The sequence below is a fragment of the Salvelinus sp. IW2-2015 genome, unplaced genomic scaffold, assembly GCF_002910315.2.
Source record: "Salvelinus sp. IW2-2015 unplaced genomic scaffold, ASM291031v2 Un_scaffold2691, whole genome shotgun sequence".
Classification (NCBI taxonomy): Eukaryota; Metazoa; Chordata; class Actinopteri; order Salmoniformes; family Salmonidae; genus Salvelinus; species Salvelinus sp. IW2-2015.
The window spans coordinates 59,866-79,252 of NW_019943997.1; the positions used below are offsets into that span (position 1 = coordinate 59,866).

The window sequence follows — 19,387 nt, forward strand, 5'->3', positions numbered from 1 at the left end:
TACAAGCTAAAATTAAAGCAGGAAGCACCAATGACTCGGTCAATAAAAATGTGGTCAGATGAAGCACATGCTAAGCTACAGGACTGTTTTGCTAGCACAGACTGGGATATGTTCTGGGATTCTTCCGACGGCATTGAGGAGTACACCACAGCAGTCATTGGCTTTATCAATAAGTGCATCGATGACGTCGCCCCCACAGTGACTGCACGTACATACCCCAACCAGAAGCCATAGATTACAAGCAACATCCGCACTGAGCTAAAGCTGCTGCTTTCAAGGAGCAGGACTCGGAAGCTTATAAGAAATCCCGCTATGCCCTCCGACGAACCATCAAACAGGAAAAGCGTCAATACAGGACTAAGATCGGATTGTAGTACACTGGCTCCAACGCTCGTCGGGTGTGGCAGGGCTTGCAAACTATTACAGACTACAAAGGGAAGCACAGCCGAGAGCCACCCAGTGACACGAGTCTACCAGACAAGCTAAATTACTTCTTTGATCGCGTCGAGGCAAGTAACACTGAAACATGCATGAGAGCATCAGCTGTTCTGTACGACTGTGTGATCACGCTCTCCGCAGCCGATGTGAGTAAGACCTTTAAACAGGTCAACATTTACAAGGCCGCAGGGCCAGACAGATTACCAAGACGTGTACTGCGAGCATGCGCTGACCAACTGGCAAGTGTCTTCACTAACATTTTCAACCTGTCCCTGTCTGAGTCTGTAATTCCAACATGTTTCAAGCAGACCACCATAGTCCCTGTGCCCAAGAACACAAAGGTAACCTGCCTAAATGACTTGACACATAGCACTCACATCTTTAGCCATCTTTTTATTTTACCTTTATTTAACTAGGCAAGTCAGTTAAGAACAAATTCTTATCTTCAATGACAGCCTAGGAACAGTGGGTTAACTGCCTTGTTCAGGGGCAGAACGACAGATTTGTACTTTGTCAGCTCGGGGATTCGATCTTGCAACCTTTCAGTTACTAGTCCAACGCTCTAACTACTAGGCTACGCTGCCGCCCCTAAAGGCTGAGCTTTGAAAGGCTGGTCATGGCTCACATCAACACCATTATCCCAGAAACCCTAGACCCACTCCAATTCGCATACCGCCCCAACAGATCCACAGATGATGCAATCTATTGCACTCCACACTGCCCTTCCACACCTGGACAAAAGGAACACCTATGTGAGAATGCTATTCATTGACTACAGCTCAGCGTTCAACACCATAGTGCCCTCAAAGCTCATCACTTAGCTAAGGACCCTGGGACTAAACACCTCCCTCTGCAACTGGATCCTGGACTTCCTGACGGGCCGCCCCCAGGTGGTAAGAGTAGGTAACAATACATCCACCACACTGATCCTCAACACGGGGGCCCCTCAGGGGTGCGTGCTCAGTCCCCTCCTGTACACCCTGTTCACYCATGACTGCACGGCCAGGCACGCCTCCAACACCATCATTAAGTTTGCCGATGACAACAGTGGTAGGCCTGATCACAGACAGCGACGAGACAGCCTTAGGGAGGAGGTCAGAGACCTGACCGTGTGGTGCAACGACAACAACCTCTCCCTCAACGGGATCAAGACAAAGGAGGTGTGGACTACTGGAGAAGGAGGACTGAGCACGCTCCCATTCTCATCGACGGGGCTGTAGTGGAGCAGGTTGAGCGCTTCAAGTTCCTTGGCGTCCACATCACCAACAAACTAACATGGTCCAAGCACACCAAGATAGTCGTGAAGAGGGCACGACAAAACGTATTCCCCCTCAGGAGACTGAAAAGATTTGGCATGGGTCCTCAGATCCTCAAAAGGTTCCACAGCTGCACCAACGAGAGCATCCTGACGGGTTGCTTGGCCTCTGACCGCAAGGCACTTCAGATGGTAGTGCGTACAGCACAGTACATCACCGAAACAGAGCTTCCTGCCATCCAGGACTTCTATAACAAGCGGTGTCAGAGGAAGGCCCTAAAAATTGTCAAAGACCCCAGCCACCCTAGTCATAGACTGTTCTTTCTGCTACCGCACAGCAAGCGGTACCGGAGCGCCAAGTCTAGGTCCAAGAAGCTTCTAAACAGCTTCTACCCCCAAGCCATAAGACTCCTGAACATCTAATCAGAACATCTAATCAAATGGCTACAATTTGCATTGCCCCCCCCTGCTGCTACTGTTATTATATATGCATAGTCCCTTTAATAACTCTTCCTACATGTACATATTACCTCAACCGGTACCCCCTGTATATAGCCTCACTATTGTTATTTTATTGCTGCTCTAAATATTTGTAACTTTTATTTCTTACTTTTTTGAGGGTATTTTTCTTAACTGCATTGTTGGTTAAGGGCTTGTAAGTAAGCATTTCACTGTAAGGTCTACTACACCTGTTGTATTCAGCACATGTGACATCTTGCTCTTACCTTCTTAAAGGGACGCCATTTAACCGGCGGTCACAATCAGCACGAACCCCTCAGGATGTAGTGCTCAACAGTGCATCACACTTCCACCATTATCAAAGCTTGAGGAGTTGGTTATTTGAATCAGCTGAAGGAAGGGTGACTTGATATACAATTAGTATAGTATACCTTCTGTGTTCTGACTGCGATAATCTCTACAAACAAGCCAGATGAAAAATGATCTAGCTTGCAAGATATATTTTACCGATGTTTTGATGTGTCAGTCCGTTTTCGCAACAAGAGGATGCAGGAGCTCTGAGCCGGAAAATACTATAAGGACACGCCTGGCGCCCACACCGCTATTTCAATTCAGAATATATTAAAATAAGGTAAGGGTCAGGTTTTGGCTAGCCGGTTTAAGCGTCAGCTATGTCAGTCACCTACATGCCGCCACTTACTGTACTGAAGTGTCAATCACTTTTTACAGACTAAATAATACCCACCTTTTCCTGAGCCAACATCACTTTCTGAGTCAAAATGCAAGCCAAGATACACCGCTCTGATTGACTTAGAAAATATAAGACTATGAAACATTAACCAATTAAAAACAGTTCTGTCGCAGTTTGTACGCTTGAATTTCCCTGCCAATGTTGTTCTTCTCAAATTATATTTAAAAATTGTAGGTATATGATCACAATGATCACACTGGCGATTTTAGCATGTAAATCTTGATGGGGCAAAAAATAAGAAATTATGCATGCTAGCAAAGCCACAACACAACACTAAACAATACATAAATTGCACTAAAACAGTGATAAAAGGTGCCCACAAACTGTTAGGGCCTATATAAAGCTGTCCCAACAGCAGAGTCCCAACACCTTCCCACTGCTACACCTGGCTATCAGCGGAGCCTTGTCTGGCAGCAAAACAGTTAATTCAGCCTCATTTACTGCCTTTAAAAAAAACATTGCTGATATGGTTGACTTGGTTAAACAAATGTGGTTGCTACTGACAATTGAGATGTATAAACTATGGCATAAGGGAACGACGAGCTGATAAGAGGCAATCCCTAATTTCGATTAAGACAATGAGCGAGCTAGGACGGATGTTGTCGGTATAACTATCATTTTTATTTTTTTTAAATGTACAGCGACAGAATTCAGAACATGGGCCGTTSTTACAGTATTCTCCCTGTAAACCAAGTCAGAACCGTAGGATAAATAAAGGGGGCATATGAGCAGACAATGAAAGCTCTTACAATATTTGATGATTACATCTCTCTAAAACAGACTATAGGCTACATGTGCACCGCCAAGTCACCACCACCAACTAGGTGAAATTAAGAGGTGAAAAGGGACCAAATTATTAGGTTGAGGCACATGGGCTACTAACAGCTTACTACACAACAAACACTTACTATTACTTTCTTAGCTACAGTATACATATCTCCCTGGCATATTACATCATTTATACAGCAGCATACAAGACATTTTATTGACTCACCTTGTTCTGCTGTGCTCACTTCCTTCCAAACCACTCATTGTTGAATTTGCAAATTCCAAATTGTTGTGTAATGTTTGTCCAATGAGCACCGATACATTATGTCTATAATTTCTCCGCATTATTCACCTTCATATGACAAGGATWGAAAAGGATTTAGATTGTAGATTTTGAAAATATGTTGACATCAGTCCAATCAAAGCTACTGTATATAACYTGATTTGACATTTTATCTGTGGCCAATGACCTTGAGCCTTCTTGGATGGGCATTTTTTATGTAACTATGGCTACAATTTTCTAAGTCTAACCTGACTTCCCAGTGACGTAGTGTCCCCATGAGTGACAGAACGCTTAGCCAATCACGGTGCAACGCTCCGTATTTTCCCGCTGGCTGCCCCACCACCACAGAAAGCACTGAGCTAGGCTGAAACACCTGCATTTTGGAGCTGTKTTACTCAAGAAAACAAAAAACACCATGTTTGTATGTGCCTTTATTAACTTCATGATGTTGTAGCYGTATTTATTAGAGAGGGATAAAGAAAGATTTTGTTCTGGAGCCAGGCAGGTATTAACCATGCCGAAAGGAAAAGAGTAGAATAGAGAGAGTACCACTACCAGACCCACACACATCAGCAGAAGAGACTGKKTAGAGWGTAGCCTGTTTACCAGATAGCCAGCGGAGAGAAAAGAGAATACAKACCCTATAAAACCCACATCACAGCACAGGTGTAACACCACCCAGAATACCTCATACAATAATAATAATGGCAGAGTAATTTAACAGCAACTTCATACAAGAAAGAACCCAGTCATCAACAGAGGATTTGCAAAAATCTGWATTCTCTTCCAGTGGAGGAGTGCAGAGGGTATGAATGTGGGGGGTGTTCATAGACACAAAGGCCTTAAAAATGTCCACAATCTTCTCGGCCACATGCCCTTAGTACACCCCACCTCAATACAGTTCAAATAACAATACACAGCTTGCAAGCAACCTCCCTTTTAATAAAAAATGTCCACCCAAATACTTCTGGCAGGGCAATAATAGTCCAGCTCTAATGAACTTCAATGGGAAGTGCATTTGAAAAATAGAGTCTGTTGCAGGGTAAAGCACTGGAACGATAGAGGGAAGAGAAAGAGAGAAAGGGAACCAGAGATATCTTAGCTGTGGTCTTCAGGCGTGCCGGTGTACTGTCTGACTGTCCGAGGGTTTGTTGGTTTGTATGTTAAAGTTTCGCAACAACGTTGCTACTAATCCATGGATCCATAACCGTCGCGGTCCCAAACGAAAACAACCACCACCTAGAGCGATCACACCGAGGATTGAGTTAAATACTTTATAAACTACACACGCTGTAAACAAACAAAACTTCTGCAGCATAGCACACACAATCAAACTGTCGCGCCACCCAAGAGCTCCTCCCCAAAGAGCTGTCTTTATCTCCTCCTTCCTTACTGCTGATGCGCTCTTAAAGTGGCAGCGCACGGTGAAGGCRCTGTGCAGGATTTCGCCACAATGTATCTATATGTTCTTACATTGTTTGCAAACTGATGTGACATGTATTAATGCCAAAATAACATGCAAAACAGGCAAGCACCTCCCAAAAAACTATTCCCACCTGCCCTGAATGACAGGTCGCCACTGCTCGTGAGGCTGCCCCTCACCCGACTCACCGTCCCCCTCCCTCCGCTGAGAAAAGGGGACCGTCTTCCAGCTGATGGCCAAACGTCACACTGTATTATTTCCTCATGCACCAATTCATGTTGTTACTCCTATGACCAGAGGAGTCTTCCTCATGCACCAATTCATGTTGTTCCTTTATTTGTTCCTCCCTATGACCAGAGGAGTCTTCCTCATGCACCAATTCATGTGTCCTCCTATGAACCAGAGGAGTCTTCCTCATGCACCAATTCATGTTGTTATCCTATGACCAGAGGAGTCTTCCTCATGCACCAAATCATGTTGTTCCTCCTATGACCAAGAGAGTCTTCCTCATGCACCATATCATGTTGTTACTCCTATGACCAGAAGGAGTCTTCCTCATCACCAATTCATGTTGTTACTCCTATGACCAGAGGAGTCTTTCATGCACCAATTCATGTTGTTACTCCTATGACCAGAGAGGTCTTCCTCAGCACCAATTCATTTTCCTCCTATGACCAGAGGAGTCTTCCTCATGCACCAATTCATGTGTTTACTCCTATGACCAGAGAGTCTTCCTCATGCACCAATTAATGTTGTTACTCCTATGACCAGAGGAGTCTTCCTCATGCACCAATTCATGTTTGTTCCTCCTATGACCAGAGGAGTCTTCCTCATGCACCAATTCATGTTGTTCCTCCTATGACCAGAGGAGTCTTCCTCATGCACCAATTCATGTTGTTCCTCCTATGACCAGAGGAGTCTTCCTCATGCACCAATTCATGTTTTTCCTCCTATGACCAGAGGAGGTCTTCCTCATGCACCAATTCCTATGACCAGAGGAGTTGAATATTCCTCGATATTAAAAAAGACAAGCAGCAAATAACGCAAGCTTATCGAAACGAGCATTTATTGGCTCATAAAATTGTTGAACAAAGTGTTGACAAACAACTTAAACATGAAAGTTACTCATAAAAACAGCAGCTCTTTGCTGTATTCATATGAGTCTCCTCTCTAGACATATTTAAAAAGAAAAAACTGACAATCAACTCTGCTGTGTGTTCGAGGCTTCTTTCTATTGGTGTGAGGAAACTGCTGACACGGTGATCTGACCTCTGATTTGCTGTGTGTTCGAGGCTTCTTTCTATTTGGTAGGAAACTGCTGACACGGTGATCTGACCTCTGATTTGCTGTAAATTATTGCCTTTAAGCCAAATTGTATTTTTAATCGACAGTGTGCGGGTCTCCCATCTCTTCCAGTATTTTATTAACTCCTAGACACCTGGAACACACACACTATCAGTAGTAAAGATCAAAGAGCACAGCCTCTTATCATTCATTATAATCCACATTTCCTGTTGCTGCAGGATTATTTTCCTGCTGTAGCAAACTGGTTCAAATTAAGACCCTGCACCAGTATACAGTAGGAAGGTCTGTGTGGCTCAGTTGGTAGAGCATGGCGTTTTCAACATTGTGGGTCTAGTTCCCATATGAAACTCACTACTACTACTGTAGTGTCTCTGGATCAGAGAGTCTGCTAAATGACTCACTACTGTAGTGGCTCTGATCAGAGAGTTCTGCTAAATGACTCACTACTGTAGTGGCTCTGGATCAGAGTCTGCTAAATGACTCACTACTGTAGTGTCTCTGGAAAAGAGTCTGCTAATGACTCACTACTGTAGTGGCTTCTGGATCAGAGAGTCTGCTAAAAACTCACTACTGTAGTGGCTCTGGATCAGAGAGTCTGCGAAATGACTCACTCTGTAAGTGGCTCTGGATCAGAGAGTCTGCTAAATGACTCACTACTGTAGTGCTCTGGATCAAGAAGTCTGCTAAATGACTCACTACTGTAGTGGCCTGGTCGCAGAGAGTCTCTGCTAAATGACTCACTACTGTAGTGGCTCTGGATCAAGAGTCTGCTAAAGACTCCTACGTAGTGCTTATCGAGAGTTCTAAATGACTCACTACTTTAGTGGCTCTGGATCAGAGAGTTCTGCTAAATGACTCACTACTGTAGTGCTCTGGATCAGAGAGTCTGCAAATGACTCACTACTGTAGTGGCTTTGGATCAGAGAGTCTGCTAAATGACTATGTTTTGTGATTAAGCAGCTTAGGTATATGGTGGACAAATAACTCACTTGGGCTTCTTAAAATGATTAATAATTGATTTAGACCGTCGATCAAAGTCCTGCATAGGTACTCACACTGAGTGTACAGAACATTAGGAACACCTTCCTAATACTGAGTTGCTCCCCCCTTTGCCCTCAGAACAGCCTCAATTCGTCAGGGCATGGACTCTACAAGGTGTTGAAAGCGTTCCACAGGGATGCTGGTCCATGTTGACTCCAATGCTTCCCACGGTTGTGTCAAGTTGGCTGGATGTCCTTTGGGTGGTGAACCATTCTTGATACACACGGGAAACTGTTGAGCGTGAAAAACCCAGCAGCATTGCAGTTCTTGACTCAAACCGATGTTCCTGGCACCTACTACCATACCCCGTTCAAAGGCACTTACATGTGTTGTCTTGTCCATTCACCCTCTGAATGGCACACATACACAATCCATGTCTCAAATGTCTCAAGGCTTAAAAATTGTTCTTTAACCTGTCTCCTCCCTTTCATCTACACTGATTGAAGTGGATTTAACAGGTGACATCAATAAGGAATCATAGCGTTCACCTGGATTCACCTGGTCAGTCTGTCATGGAAAGAGCAGGTGTTCTTAATGTTTTGTCCACTCAGTGTATATTGGTGTTTATTGGGTTGAACTCATTGCCTAATAAATAGTTAATTTCAGCTCCTTCACTCCTATCAATACAATAAGGCACTGGGCCAATATAATCTCTTAACATATTGAACTATAATATGTCCTTGTTTTTTTTGCAATACTTTTGTCCAGGCCCTATTTCCAATATAGTGCACTACTTTGCCCTGGCCCTATTTCCAATATAGTGCACTACTTTGTCCAGGCCCTATTTCCAATATAGTGCACTACTTTGTTCAGGCCCCATTTCCAATATAGTGCACTACTTTGTTCAGGCCCTATTTCCAATATAGTGCACTACTTTGTCCAGGCCCTATTTCCAATATAGTGCACTACTTTGTCCAGGCTGTGTAATTATTCTTCAAGCTGCGTCACGCMACAGAAACAGTAGATCGCCAGAACCGCCCAAAAGGACAGGGGCCAAAGACAAGGTTACTCACTTTGACTTAATATATATATATAAACATGGTGTCATTTCAGACAACTTATCCTCAACCCTGGTTGTTAATTCTTCATCCTCCAGGCCATGAACAGGGCTGAGACGGCCACTACAGCAGCCCCCAGAAGATAATAGCTCTCTCCTATCGCTCTCTCCTGCTTCAGTTCAGGAACAGCTCTCGCCTGCATCAGGACCTCTGCCCCCATAGGCCCCAGGGGATGTCGGTTCTCCGCAGAGGAAGAGCCGTTGACGATGGGGACAGAGCCAGMAGGAGGAGCATCAGGATGTTTGGTTGAGGGGCTGGCGTCTTGGCCGTTAACGATCATAATCAGACCCTGAGATTGGCCGTGCTGGTTCGGACCAGACGACAGGTCAAGGGCGGTAGATCCAGAGAGAGGTGTGATCTGAGATTGGCTGTTGTGGTTCTGAACTGGTGGGGGTGTTTCAGACACACCCACATCGTTATTACCCAGCATGCTCTGTGTTTGCCCATCTTGATTCCATATACATGGCTCCTCGGACACGTGGACTACAATACCCAGCATGCTCYGTGTCTGGCCGTCGTTGTTCTGGATGGACGCGTCCTCAGACACGTGAACAACATTGAGCAGCACCTCCTGGTCCCCCAGGGAGCTCATGCAGGAGGACTCGTAGGTGTCCTCTTGGGGCTCGTTATGGGACAGGGGTTCTGTTATTTCCTCAGGAACTCCGTTCTCCTGACATGGCAGAGGGGTGGAAGTAGTGACGGGGTCTAGGACCCCAACAGGACTGTTCACATCAGCTGTAGCAAGAACCAGGTGTGACACAGACATCTGTAGACGTGTTGAGTCTCCTGAGTATGGCTGGCTGTCCATGACCTCACTGCGGAGGACTTCAGGCTTGCTGAAGTTCACGTCATCCTCATTCATGGAGGTATCCACCGGGGGTGGGGCCGTGGCCGCGGAGAAGTGCTGGATCTGAGGCGGCTCAGTGTGCTGGTCATCTTCAGTCACCTGCGGGAGAAATCTCTTTTAGCTTCTCAATGTTTTCACTATCTTCAGTTTCAGGCATATTTCAAAAAAGTGTAGATGTGGTCAACAGATTTCATTTCATTAGCAACTTGAATTCAGATAGATTGAATCTACTCAGCAAGCATGAAAAATTACAAAGCATTTTATTAACCAAACACACAGATCATAGGCAGAACCTATCGACCGTAACACACCCAAAGCTGATTTGAAAGAGCTCGAGGCAAAACTGGAGAAACAGGAAAATCCAACACACACAAATACTATTATTTATCTGGGTTGGATCAGAATCTTCTACAGCCTCCTGGTGGAAGGTAGGCTCATTTACCTGGGTTGGATAAGAGTCTACAGCCTCCTGGTGGAAGGCAGYCTCATTTACCTGGGTTGGATCAGAGTCTACAGCCTCCTGGTGGAAGGTAGACTCATTTACCTGGGTTGGATCAGAGTCTACAGCCTCCTGGTGGAAGGTAGACTCATTACCTGGGTTGGATCAGAGTCTACAGCCTCTGGTGGAAGGTACTCATTTACCTGGGTTGGATCAGAGTCTACAGCCTCCTGGTGGAAGGTAAGACTCATTTACCTGGGTTGATATCAGAGTCTAGACAGCCTCCTGGTGGAAGGTAGACTCATTACTGGTTGGATCAGAGTCTACAGCCTCCTGGTGGAAGGTAGACTCATTTACACTGGGTTGGGATCAGAGTCTTCTACAGCCTCCTGGTGGAAGGTAGACTCATTTACCTGGGTTGGATCAGAGTCTACAGCCTCCTGGTGGAAGGTAGACTCATTTACTGGGTTGGATCAGAGTCTAACAGCTCCTGGTGGAAGGTAGGACTTATTACCTGGGTGGATCCCGAGTCTACAGCCTCCTGGTGGAAGGTAGACTTATTTACCTGGGTTGGATCGGAGTCTTCTACAGCCTCCTGGTGGAAGGTAGACTCGTTGACTGTGTGTGGCGAGGTGTCCTGAACTGGACGTCTCTCAGGGGACTGGAATGTGGCCAAGGCAGCAGGGGTGGATTCAGTTTGGGACAGGGCTAGGTGTGAGACAGGCAACGTGGGAGTGATTTCAGTTACAGCTGGGATTAGGTCTGAACCAGACAAGGTAGGAGTGGTTTCGGACAGGGCTATCTGTGTAGGAGCATCACTATGAGATGAGTTGTCCTCAAGACTGACGACGTCAATAGGACCAGGCTGGGATGAGGCTGGAGGTTCAGAGATCCCTGTGGGCTCGTCCGCTGAGACGGGAGACGGAGGGGCTGCCTGAGGGGCAGCGACAGGAGAAGGTGCTGCCTCTGAGGCTATGTCAGGGCTCACTGCTGCTTTGGGAGCATGTGACGCTGGCTCTGAAGAGGAGCCAGCCACGGGAGCCTCAGGCACTGAGCTTGGAGGGGCTTCTGGCTGGGCAGCCACTACAGGAGGTGGCAAAACCTCTGGGGCTACTTCAGGAGGGAGTGACGCCTCAGGCGGGGCTACCGCCAGTGGGGCAGATACCGCCGGTGGGGCTGGATGAGCTGGGAGGACCAGAGAATATGGCYACCCCTCAGAGCTGGTAGAAGGAATTGGATGAACATGGGTCCTGACTGCYGTGGTAGCAGCAGCTGAAGGAGGGTAGGGATCTAGGGAGTAAGAGAAACACTAAACAGATTGAGGCATATCACCAGTCCTCACACATAATAAGCACCATGTTCTGTTTTGACATTTACTGTAATAGTGGAAGAAACCTTGGATTTGATTTTACACTTCTGGGCAGCATTCAATTACGTCAACTGTTGCTTGAGCAATAGCACACACACACAAACAAAACACGTTCTCTGTCATCATATCCACAATGTTGAACTGAGTCACAACAGAGATCCTAGGTGTCCAGTTTTAAAATGCACTTGAAATAAGGTTTGATTTGTGTGTGACTTACTGTTCTGGTTGTGCTTGTTCCACTCTGCCCTCAGTTCCTCAGCCAGATCCTGATGCTCCAACGTCTCCAGGCCTGTTATCAACTCTTCTGGCCAGTTCATTCTCTTCTGCACATAGTCCAGCAGGAGTTGCATGGCTGCATAGTTACCAGAAAAGTCCTTCTTGGCCTGGATCTCCTCCTGAAAGTACAACAAATAAAAAATAATTATTTAATAAAAAAATTTAAAAAAACACATTAGAAAATATAGTTCATATATTCATTTACCAGGTACATAATCTGGTTCAGATTATACGTCAAATAAGAATAAAAATTGTGATATTTTGATAGATAATCTGAATAAAATGTCCTAAATGCCCAACAACATCCAACCAACTACTCACCCAGCCAGAAGCTACCCACCCAGCCAAAAGCTACGCACCCAGCCAAAAGCTACTCACCCAGCCAAAAGCTACTCACCCAGCCAAAAGCTACGCACCCAGCCAGAAGCTACTCACCCAGCCAGAAGCTACTCACCCAGCAGCTACTCACCCAGCTATACACCCAGAAAAAAGCTACTCACCCAGCCAGAAGCTACTCACCCAGCCACCCACCATGCCAGAAGCTACCCACCCAGCCAGAAGCTACCCACCCAGCAGCTACTCACCTTGTCAGAAAGTGTAAGGCAAGGGAGGTTGGCCATGAGCTCTGTGGCTTTCACTCTGCTCACAAACACCCCCATTCTGCGCCGCAGGTGCAGAGACAGTTTTTCACGGGTGAACGACGACATCACGTGCTGTGGAGAGAGCAGGAGAAGGAGACATGACCATAGTGGCTATGATGCAGGTTGATGCAGCCTTGCTCAAGCTGTAAGACGAGCTACAACTATGCAGGGTTGTTACCTGGTCTCTCAGATGGATATATTCTACCTCAGTACGGACCTCAAACGGATCCTATTGGCAGCTGTTGAACCCTGAAATGGAGAAAAAAGGTTAAAAAACAAAGTATGTCAGATTATACAAGACTCGTGTTGCAGCATCAGTATAACTGCTGAAGATGAAACCAAGATAGTGGTCACTGCTGCTCTGTCTGGTAATTGTTCAGGGCAATGAAAAGAGAGACAGGCCTTGTCTAGTAACTAATTAATGACCTCCAGACTCTCAGGAGAGCTTAATATCACAAGCCAAGGAGCTTTAGTCTAGCTGAGGAAAACTACCGTGGCACCCTATTCCCCCCTACGAGCCCTGGTCAAAAGTAGTGCCCTGTATCTGAGACGCAGCCAAAGGACCTCTACTAGAACCAGGGAAAACACCCAGAGCTCTGTCTACCGCTAAGGACCTCTACTAGAACCAGGGAAAACACCCAGAACGGTGTCTACCGTTAAGGACCTCCACTAGAACCAGGGAACACACCACAAATAAGAAAAGGTGCTTGAAATGAAAACCGAGATGCCTGCATTAAAATATAAACAGTAGTGTTTATCATATTGAAATACATTTCATGTTCAATCTATTCATTTCTATTTTCCTACTTGTATGCTACGTCTGTAATTTGTCTCAATATATTATATAATTTGCAACACCTTAAATATTACTAGGCAAGTCAGTTAAGAACAAATTCTTATTTACAATGACGGCCTAACCCGGCCAAACCCGGATGACGTAGGGCCAATTGTGCACCGCCCTATGGGACTTGAATCACGGCCGGTTGTGATACAGCCTGCAATGAGGAACCTAATCTGTGAGTTTGTGCATTTTTATTGGGTAAACATTAGAATAAGCTGCCTCAWTACGTGCAGCCGTAGGTGGTAATATCTCTAGAAGCTGATCCATCGTCAGCATTTCAAAATAATTCTAATGTTAGGGAAAGATTTGAATAGAGAAGGCTGATCTGAGAGCAGCGTTCCCTTTGATCCAAATCAGTATCGACACATGCTCCAACTACGCATTTAGCAACCGTTCCCTCTGCGTGGTGTTTCGGGAACGGCATGTTGCATCTTTCCTACAACGACCGAAGATGTARTGTTAAAAACACTGCTAAACCCCATGGCTAATCAGGCCCAGACATTTACAGCAGAGGAGAAACATTGTTTATTGAATACACTTTAAATCCTTCCCTGTTCATACCTATACACAGACACACTGCCAGATAATCTGTTGTTGTTATGTTCAATAAGGAAGGAGGAAGCCCTTCATTCATAGGACATCTAGTCTATATAAGCATACTACAAAATGGCACCCTATCCGATATCTAGCYCACTACCTTTGCCCATGGCACATTGGGCTGTGGTCAAAAGTTGTGCACTATATAGGGCATAGGAACTCAGGGCTGTGGTGGACTAGGGAATAGGAACTCCTTAATTCCCAGGACGTCCGCTCTACATGACCCACTACAGCCGTATCACTGATAGCTGCTTTCTTTCTAGCTAGCACGTTTACCAAAACAGTGGCAGGGTGGCCGCTTTGTTGTTTGAACTGCAGATTTTCAGATTAAAAGTTGACAGTCTAAATCTAGCAGGTTGATTTAAACCCCCGGAGAGAGTGTCCCGGCCTAGGAGACCGTCAGGGTTGATTTAAACCCCGGAGAGAGTGTCCCGGCCTAGGAGACCGTCAGGTTGATTTAAACCCCGGAGAGAGTGTCCCGGCCTAGGAGACCGTCAGGGTTGATTTTAACCCCGAGAGAGTGTCCCGCCTAGGAGACCGTCAGGGTTGATTTAAACCCCGGAGAGAGTGTCCCAACCTAGGAGACCGTCAGGGTTGATTTAAACCCCGGAGAGAGTGTCCCGGCCTAGAGGACCGTCAGGGTTGATTTAACCCCGGAGAGAGTGTCCGCCTAGGAGACCGTCAGGGTTGATTTAAACCCCGGAGAGAGTGTCCCGGCCTAGGAGACCGTCAGGGTTGATTTAAACCCCGGAGAGAGTGTCCCGGCCTAGGAGACAGTCAGGGTTGATTTAAACCCGGAGAGTGTCCCGGCCTAGGAGACGTCAGGTTGATTTAAACCCCGGAGAGAGTGTCCCGGCCTAGGAGACCGTCAGGGTTGATTTAAACCCGGAGAGAGTGTCCCGGCCTAGGAGACCGTCAGGGTTGATTTAAACCCCGGAGAGAGTGTCCCGGCCTAGGAGCCGTCAGGTTGATTTAAACCCCGGAGAGAGTGTCCCCCTAGGAGACCGTCAGGGTTGATTTAAAAACCCGGAGAGAGTGTCCCCTAGGAGACCGTCAGGGTTGATTTAAACCCCGGAGAGAGTGTCCCCCTAGGAGACCGTCAGGGTTGATTTAAACCCGGAGAGAGTGTCCCAACCTAGGAGACCGTCAGGGTTGATTTAAACCCCGGAGAGAGTGTCCCGGCCTAGGAGACCGTCAGGGTTGATTTAAACCCGGAGAGAGTGTCCCGGCCTAGGAGACCGTCAGGGTTGATTTAAACCCGGAGAGAGTGTCCCGGCCTAGGAGACCGTCAGGTTGAATTAAACCCCGGAGAGAGTGTCCCGCCTAGGAGACAGTCAGGGTTGATTTAAACCCCGAGAGAGTGTCCCGGCCTAGGAGACGTCAGGGTTGATTTAAACCCCGGAGAGAGTGTCCCGGCCTAGGAAGACCGTCAGGGTTTGATTTAAACCCTGGAGAGATTGTCCCAACCTAGGACACTGTCAGGGTTGATTTAAACCCCGGAAGAGTGTTCCCGGCCTAGGAGACCGTCAGGGTTGATTTAAACCCCGGAGAGAGTGTCCCGGCCTAGGAGACCGTCAGGGTTGATTTAAACCCTGGAGAGATTGTCCCAACCTAGGACACTGTCAGGGTTGATTTAAACCCCGGAGAGAGTGTCCCAGCCTAGGAGACCGTCAGGGTTGATTTAAAACCCGGAGAGAGTGTCCCGGCCTAGGAGACAGTCAGGGTGATATGAACAGTGTAGAATAAAGCCAAGGAGCAGACTTCTCCATTTGAACTGCTGTCACGGCTAATATGTCATTCTCTGCTTAAGCTGACACACACACACACACACACACCCCTTACCTGTGAAACCACTGTTGGGCGGGTAGCAAAAGTTTTACAATGTAAGAAAATATCATTTGAGAGAGTTATTAAGAAACAGGTCAATCGGGTGAAACAGTATATGACAGACTAATGAGCTTGGGGTGACAGGTAGCCTAGTGGTTAGAGAGTTGGGCCAGTAACCAAAAGTTTGCTTGATCAAATCCCCGAGCTGAAAAGGTAAAAAAAATCTGTCATTTTGCCCATGAACAAGGTAGGCCGGTCACTGTAAATAGAATTTGTTAACTGACTTGCCTAGTTAATATATAAATAAAATATGAATGTGCGACATTAAACATTGAGAGAAAAAGCACCTTGAGAAGACAAGGGCACCTARGTAGAGCTCTGCCAGGGGAATGCCCTCTAGTCTAAACACTAGGTCATCCCAACACTGGCTCACCTGGCTGGACAGTTACCTGCTCAGGTGTGGAAGGGATATTATCAATTCATGTTTAGAAGATCCAGAATAAATGATTGATAAGGCCTACAATATTGTCTGCGTAAATAGTAATATTATAGCAAGTCCTTTCCTATGAACACATAGGCTGTTATCTTATTGAAGGGTAACAGTTAGAGAAAAGCATCTTTACTGCAGACTGAATAGTGTAAATCATGCGTTAATATTTTCAATATTGTCAGTGACAATTTGTCACAGATGAAATAAAACTGTTGTTTTGCGTAATAATCCGTCCACGTTCAGTGCAAAAGTGAGGTGAAGAACGAAGCGTTTGAAGACTGCTACGTACTTCAGAGGCGAACAGATTTCTCTTCTACATTTCCAAGTTTGTAACAATGAGCAGACTAGTAGTTTGTATATTATGAAATAACTGCCTGCTGTGGCGTTCTTTCGTCCCCATTCGATTTTCTGACCAAATACAGGAAATCCTTTGTCGGCAGTTGAGCTCCGATCAACGACGGAGAAGAGTAATAATGCWGGTTGTAGTGAAGGACCCGTAAATGTCAGAAGTACCAAATTGTCTTACCTTTCCGTGTTTTAACTTCGGCAGACGGTGAATTCAGCACTCCTGTGCGCTTGAAGTACATACACGCCAGCACCTATGTGAAGCTAGCCACAATAAGGATTAGTCACAACKGTGGAATTTGAAGGTCGCCTTCAAAATAAAAGTCCTTAATMGAAAGTGATGCAAACGGACACAAATAGTGGAATCGTGCCATATTTGTACTAGGTAATTCTGAACAAGGTTGGGAATGTCACAAATGCAACAAAATACAATAATTAGTTAAGTTGACAAAAATGTGAAATCGCATTGTAGATATGTACGTCTTCAGGATTGCATTGGGGGCATACAGTTCACTGTACAGCTTACCTATGGATTGTGGGTCAATGAAATGGGGTATCAGTCTACTCAGTGACACCCACAGAACACAACTGAGCAGAGTTTACACACTTATTAGCTCTTATTTACGGGACTAATATATTTGCGTCACTTCAATGAGGGACTTGAATTTTGAAGGCAAAATGCAAATTCCACTGCTGTGGCTAATCCTTATTGTGGCTAAATCAACAGCGYACTACTTTCTATTGAACCTAAGGTCGGTGTCCGCGCCCCCGCTGAKATCTAATTAGCATAATAAAACATTCCCATATAAACCCATTTTAATCCGTAACTGTCTAAGCAGGGGGAGGGGTTCTACGAAGCTATATGGAACTGTTTTAAGGTCATACCAAAAATAATTTAGCTATTTGARTTGGAATTTTAAGACCCCTTCAAGTACCCCCCCAAAAATATATAAAAAAAATTATTTGATGGCATAATTTTTTTTGCCTTACTGCTGTTAGGCCATAAACACATTGAATAACATATTCACTAGACGGAACAACATATAGTCCCACCCCAAAAAAATCTAAAGGAAGTTTGTTCAGGTGTCTGTCCTATTGAGAGATAAGAAAGATCAGGTAACATTGGCTTTTTTTTAAACATGTATTTAACCCCTTATTTCTGTCACTAAACAGGCTTGATATATACTTCCATTCATTTTTTTAACTGGTACAGGGGGACCTTCTGACAAGTCTTGTGAGGAAAATCTAAAAAGAAGTTTGTTCCAAATGATCTGTCCTGTATCTGAGAGATATAAGAAAGATCAGGAAACATTTTTGACATGTATTTAACCCATTGATTTTTTGTCACTAAACAGGCTCCATTACACTTCCATWATTTTTTTCAACTGGTACCAGGGACCTTCAGACGAGTCTTGTGCGCGTCCTAGAGCAAAACAACCGACGTGMTCGTGCGAGTCTTACCTTTACACAGATGAGTCATATTAGTGTTTAGAAAAAACCGTTCGGAGGCTACAGACGCGTTTGTGAGAAAACCGATTTTCATGTCAGGATGTCTGGGGTTGACAAACAACGTTCCAACTCTGTCACCGCAGATGCGGAAGTGTTTCATAGGCGGATTCGGTAAATTGAGACGCATCCAAATGTAAAAAACAGATATCTCGTTTAAACACCCATGTGCCTGCAACGTCAAGAGGTGGTGACTCCACTCACCGTGTCATCTGGTTGGTTGAWATCCGCAATCTCTCGCTTATCATTGGAGGACAGTGGGGAGCATGAAAAGGTCGCAAATAGTAACTGTTCCCTGCTAACATGCTGACCACTAACGCAAGCGTTGCAAAATAAATGTACATGTTATTCAATAATTTCATCCAAACTGCTCGCCAGGTGCTAAAATAAAACCTGTTCTATTTTTGAGGGTTGACGCGCTGCAAGTCCCGCCTCTCCCATACAGAACCAATCAATCGATAACAATCATCAGAAATGACGCGATATGAATCAGACAGTGGGGAGCCGCATGGCCCACTAGTTGGTCAGAAGGTTCAAATCAACGTTTCATATCGTCATTTCCGAGTAGGCAAATAAACAAACCACGGATTTTATTACACCCCTGTATAGATAGTTGGTGGCAATAATGATCATTTTTATTGTAACTGAAACTAGAATAAGATCTTATGACGTCCTTTCCCTGTGTCAAAGGTACATAATCACATTATTTTTTAAACTGTGATTTACAAAGCTAATGTCATGGATTTTTAAAAGTATTTTTACCCAGGGATAGCCCGCTGATATGACCCATAGTAGGGAAGAAGATTTGAGTGCAAATTGATCTGATTATAGAATCAGCCTAGTGGTTAGAGTTTTGGACTAGTAACTGAAAGGTTGTAGATTCAAATCCCTGAGCTGACAAGGTAAAAATATGTTGTTCTGCCTCTGAACAAGGCAGTTAACCCACTGTTKCCCGGTAGGCCGTCATTGAAAATAAGAATTCGTTCTTAACCGACTTGCCTAGTTAAATAAAGGTAATACAAATTAAAAATGTAATTCAGTTTATATCTTCATTTAGAATAAATCCAACTTATTGTCATTGTCTTGTTTTTCCCTTTACAGATGCCACCAGATGCCACCTTTTAAAAGAAAAATAACCACTCTGGTTTACAGAGATGTGACTAGAGGCGGGATAGCGCGTACACCCCTGCCACTCGTCCTGGGGTCCAGCAAAATTAAGGCAGTTTATACAATTTTAAAAACATTACCTTCATAGATTTCACAACATACTGTGTGCCCTTAGGCCCCTACTCCACCACATATCTACAGTGCCCTCCACTAATATTGGCACCCATGGTAAATGAGCAAAATGGGCTGTGAATTTATTTTCTTTGCTGTTTATCCTCTTGGCCTTTCATTCTAAATATTCACAAAAATTGAACCTTTAAT

General features: G+C 45.2%; 1 protein-coding gene across 3 annotated transcripts; it reads right to left on the reverse strand.

The window, feature by feature from the left end:
• Window positions 1-7,694: 7,694 nt before the first annotated feature.
• Window positions 7,695-18,133, reverse strand: LOC112074575 (fibrous sheath CABYR-binding protein). 3 transcript variants are annotated; one of them, XM_024141735.2, is made up of 8 exons: window positions 17,915-18,133; window positions 16,635-16,717; window positions 12,532-12,602; window positions 12,297-12,425; window positions 11,654-11,831; window positions 11,032-11,357; window positions 10,633-11,001; window positions 7,695-9,727 (listed from the first exon to the last, which is right to left on the reverse strand). In XM_024141735.2, the coding sequence occupies exons 4-8, from the start codon at window positions 12,417-12,419 to the stop codon at window positions 8,801-8,803; spliced, it is 1,923 nt and encodes a 640-aa protein (XP_023997503.1). In that variant the 5' UTR covers window positions 12,420-12,425; window positions 12,532-12,602; window positions 16,635-16,717; window positions 17,915-18,133; the 3' UTR covers window positions 7,695-8,800. The 3 variants fall into 3 exon arrangements, with proteins under 3 accessions (XP_023997503.1, XP_023997501.1, XP_023997502.1); XM_024141733.2 differs by having other exon boundaries at window positions 10,633-11,357; XM_024141734.2 differs by lacking the exon at window positions 16,635-16,717 and having other exon boundaries at window positions 10,633-11,357.
• Between the last annotated feature and the right edge of the window lie 1,254 nt (window positions 18,134-19,387).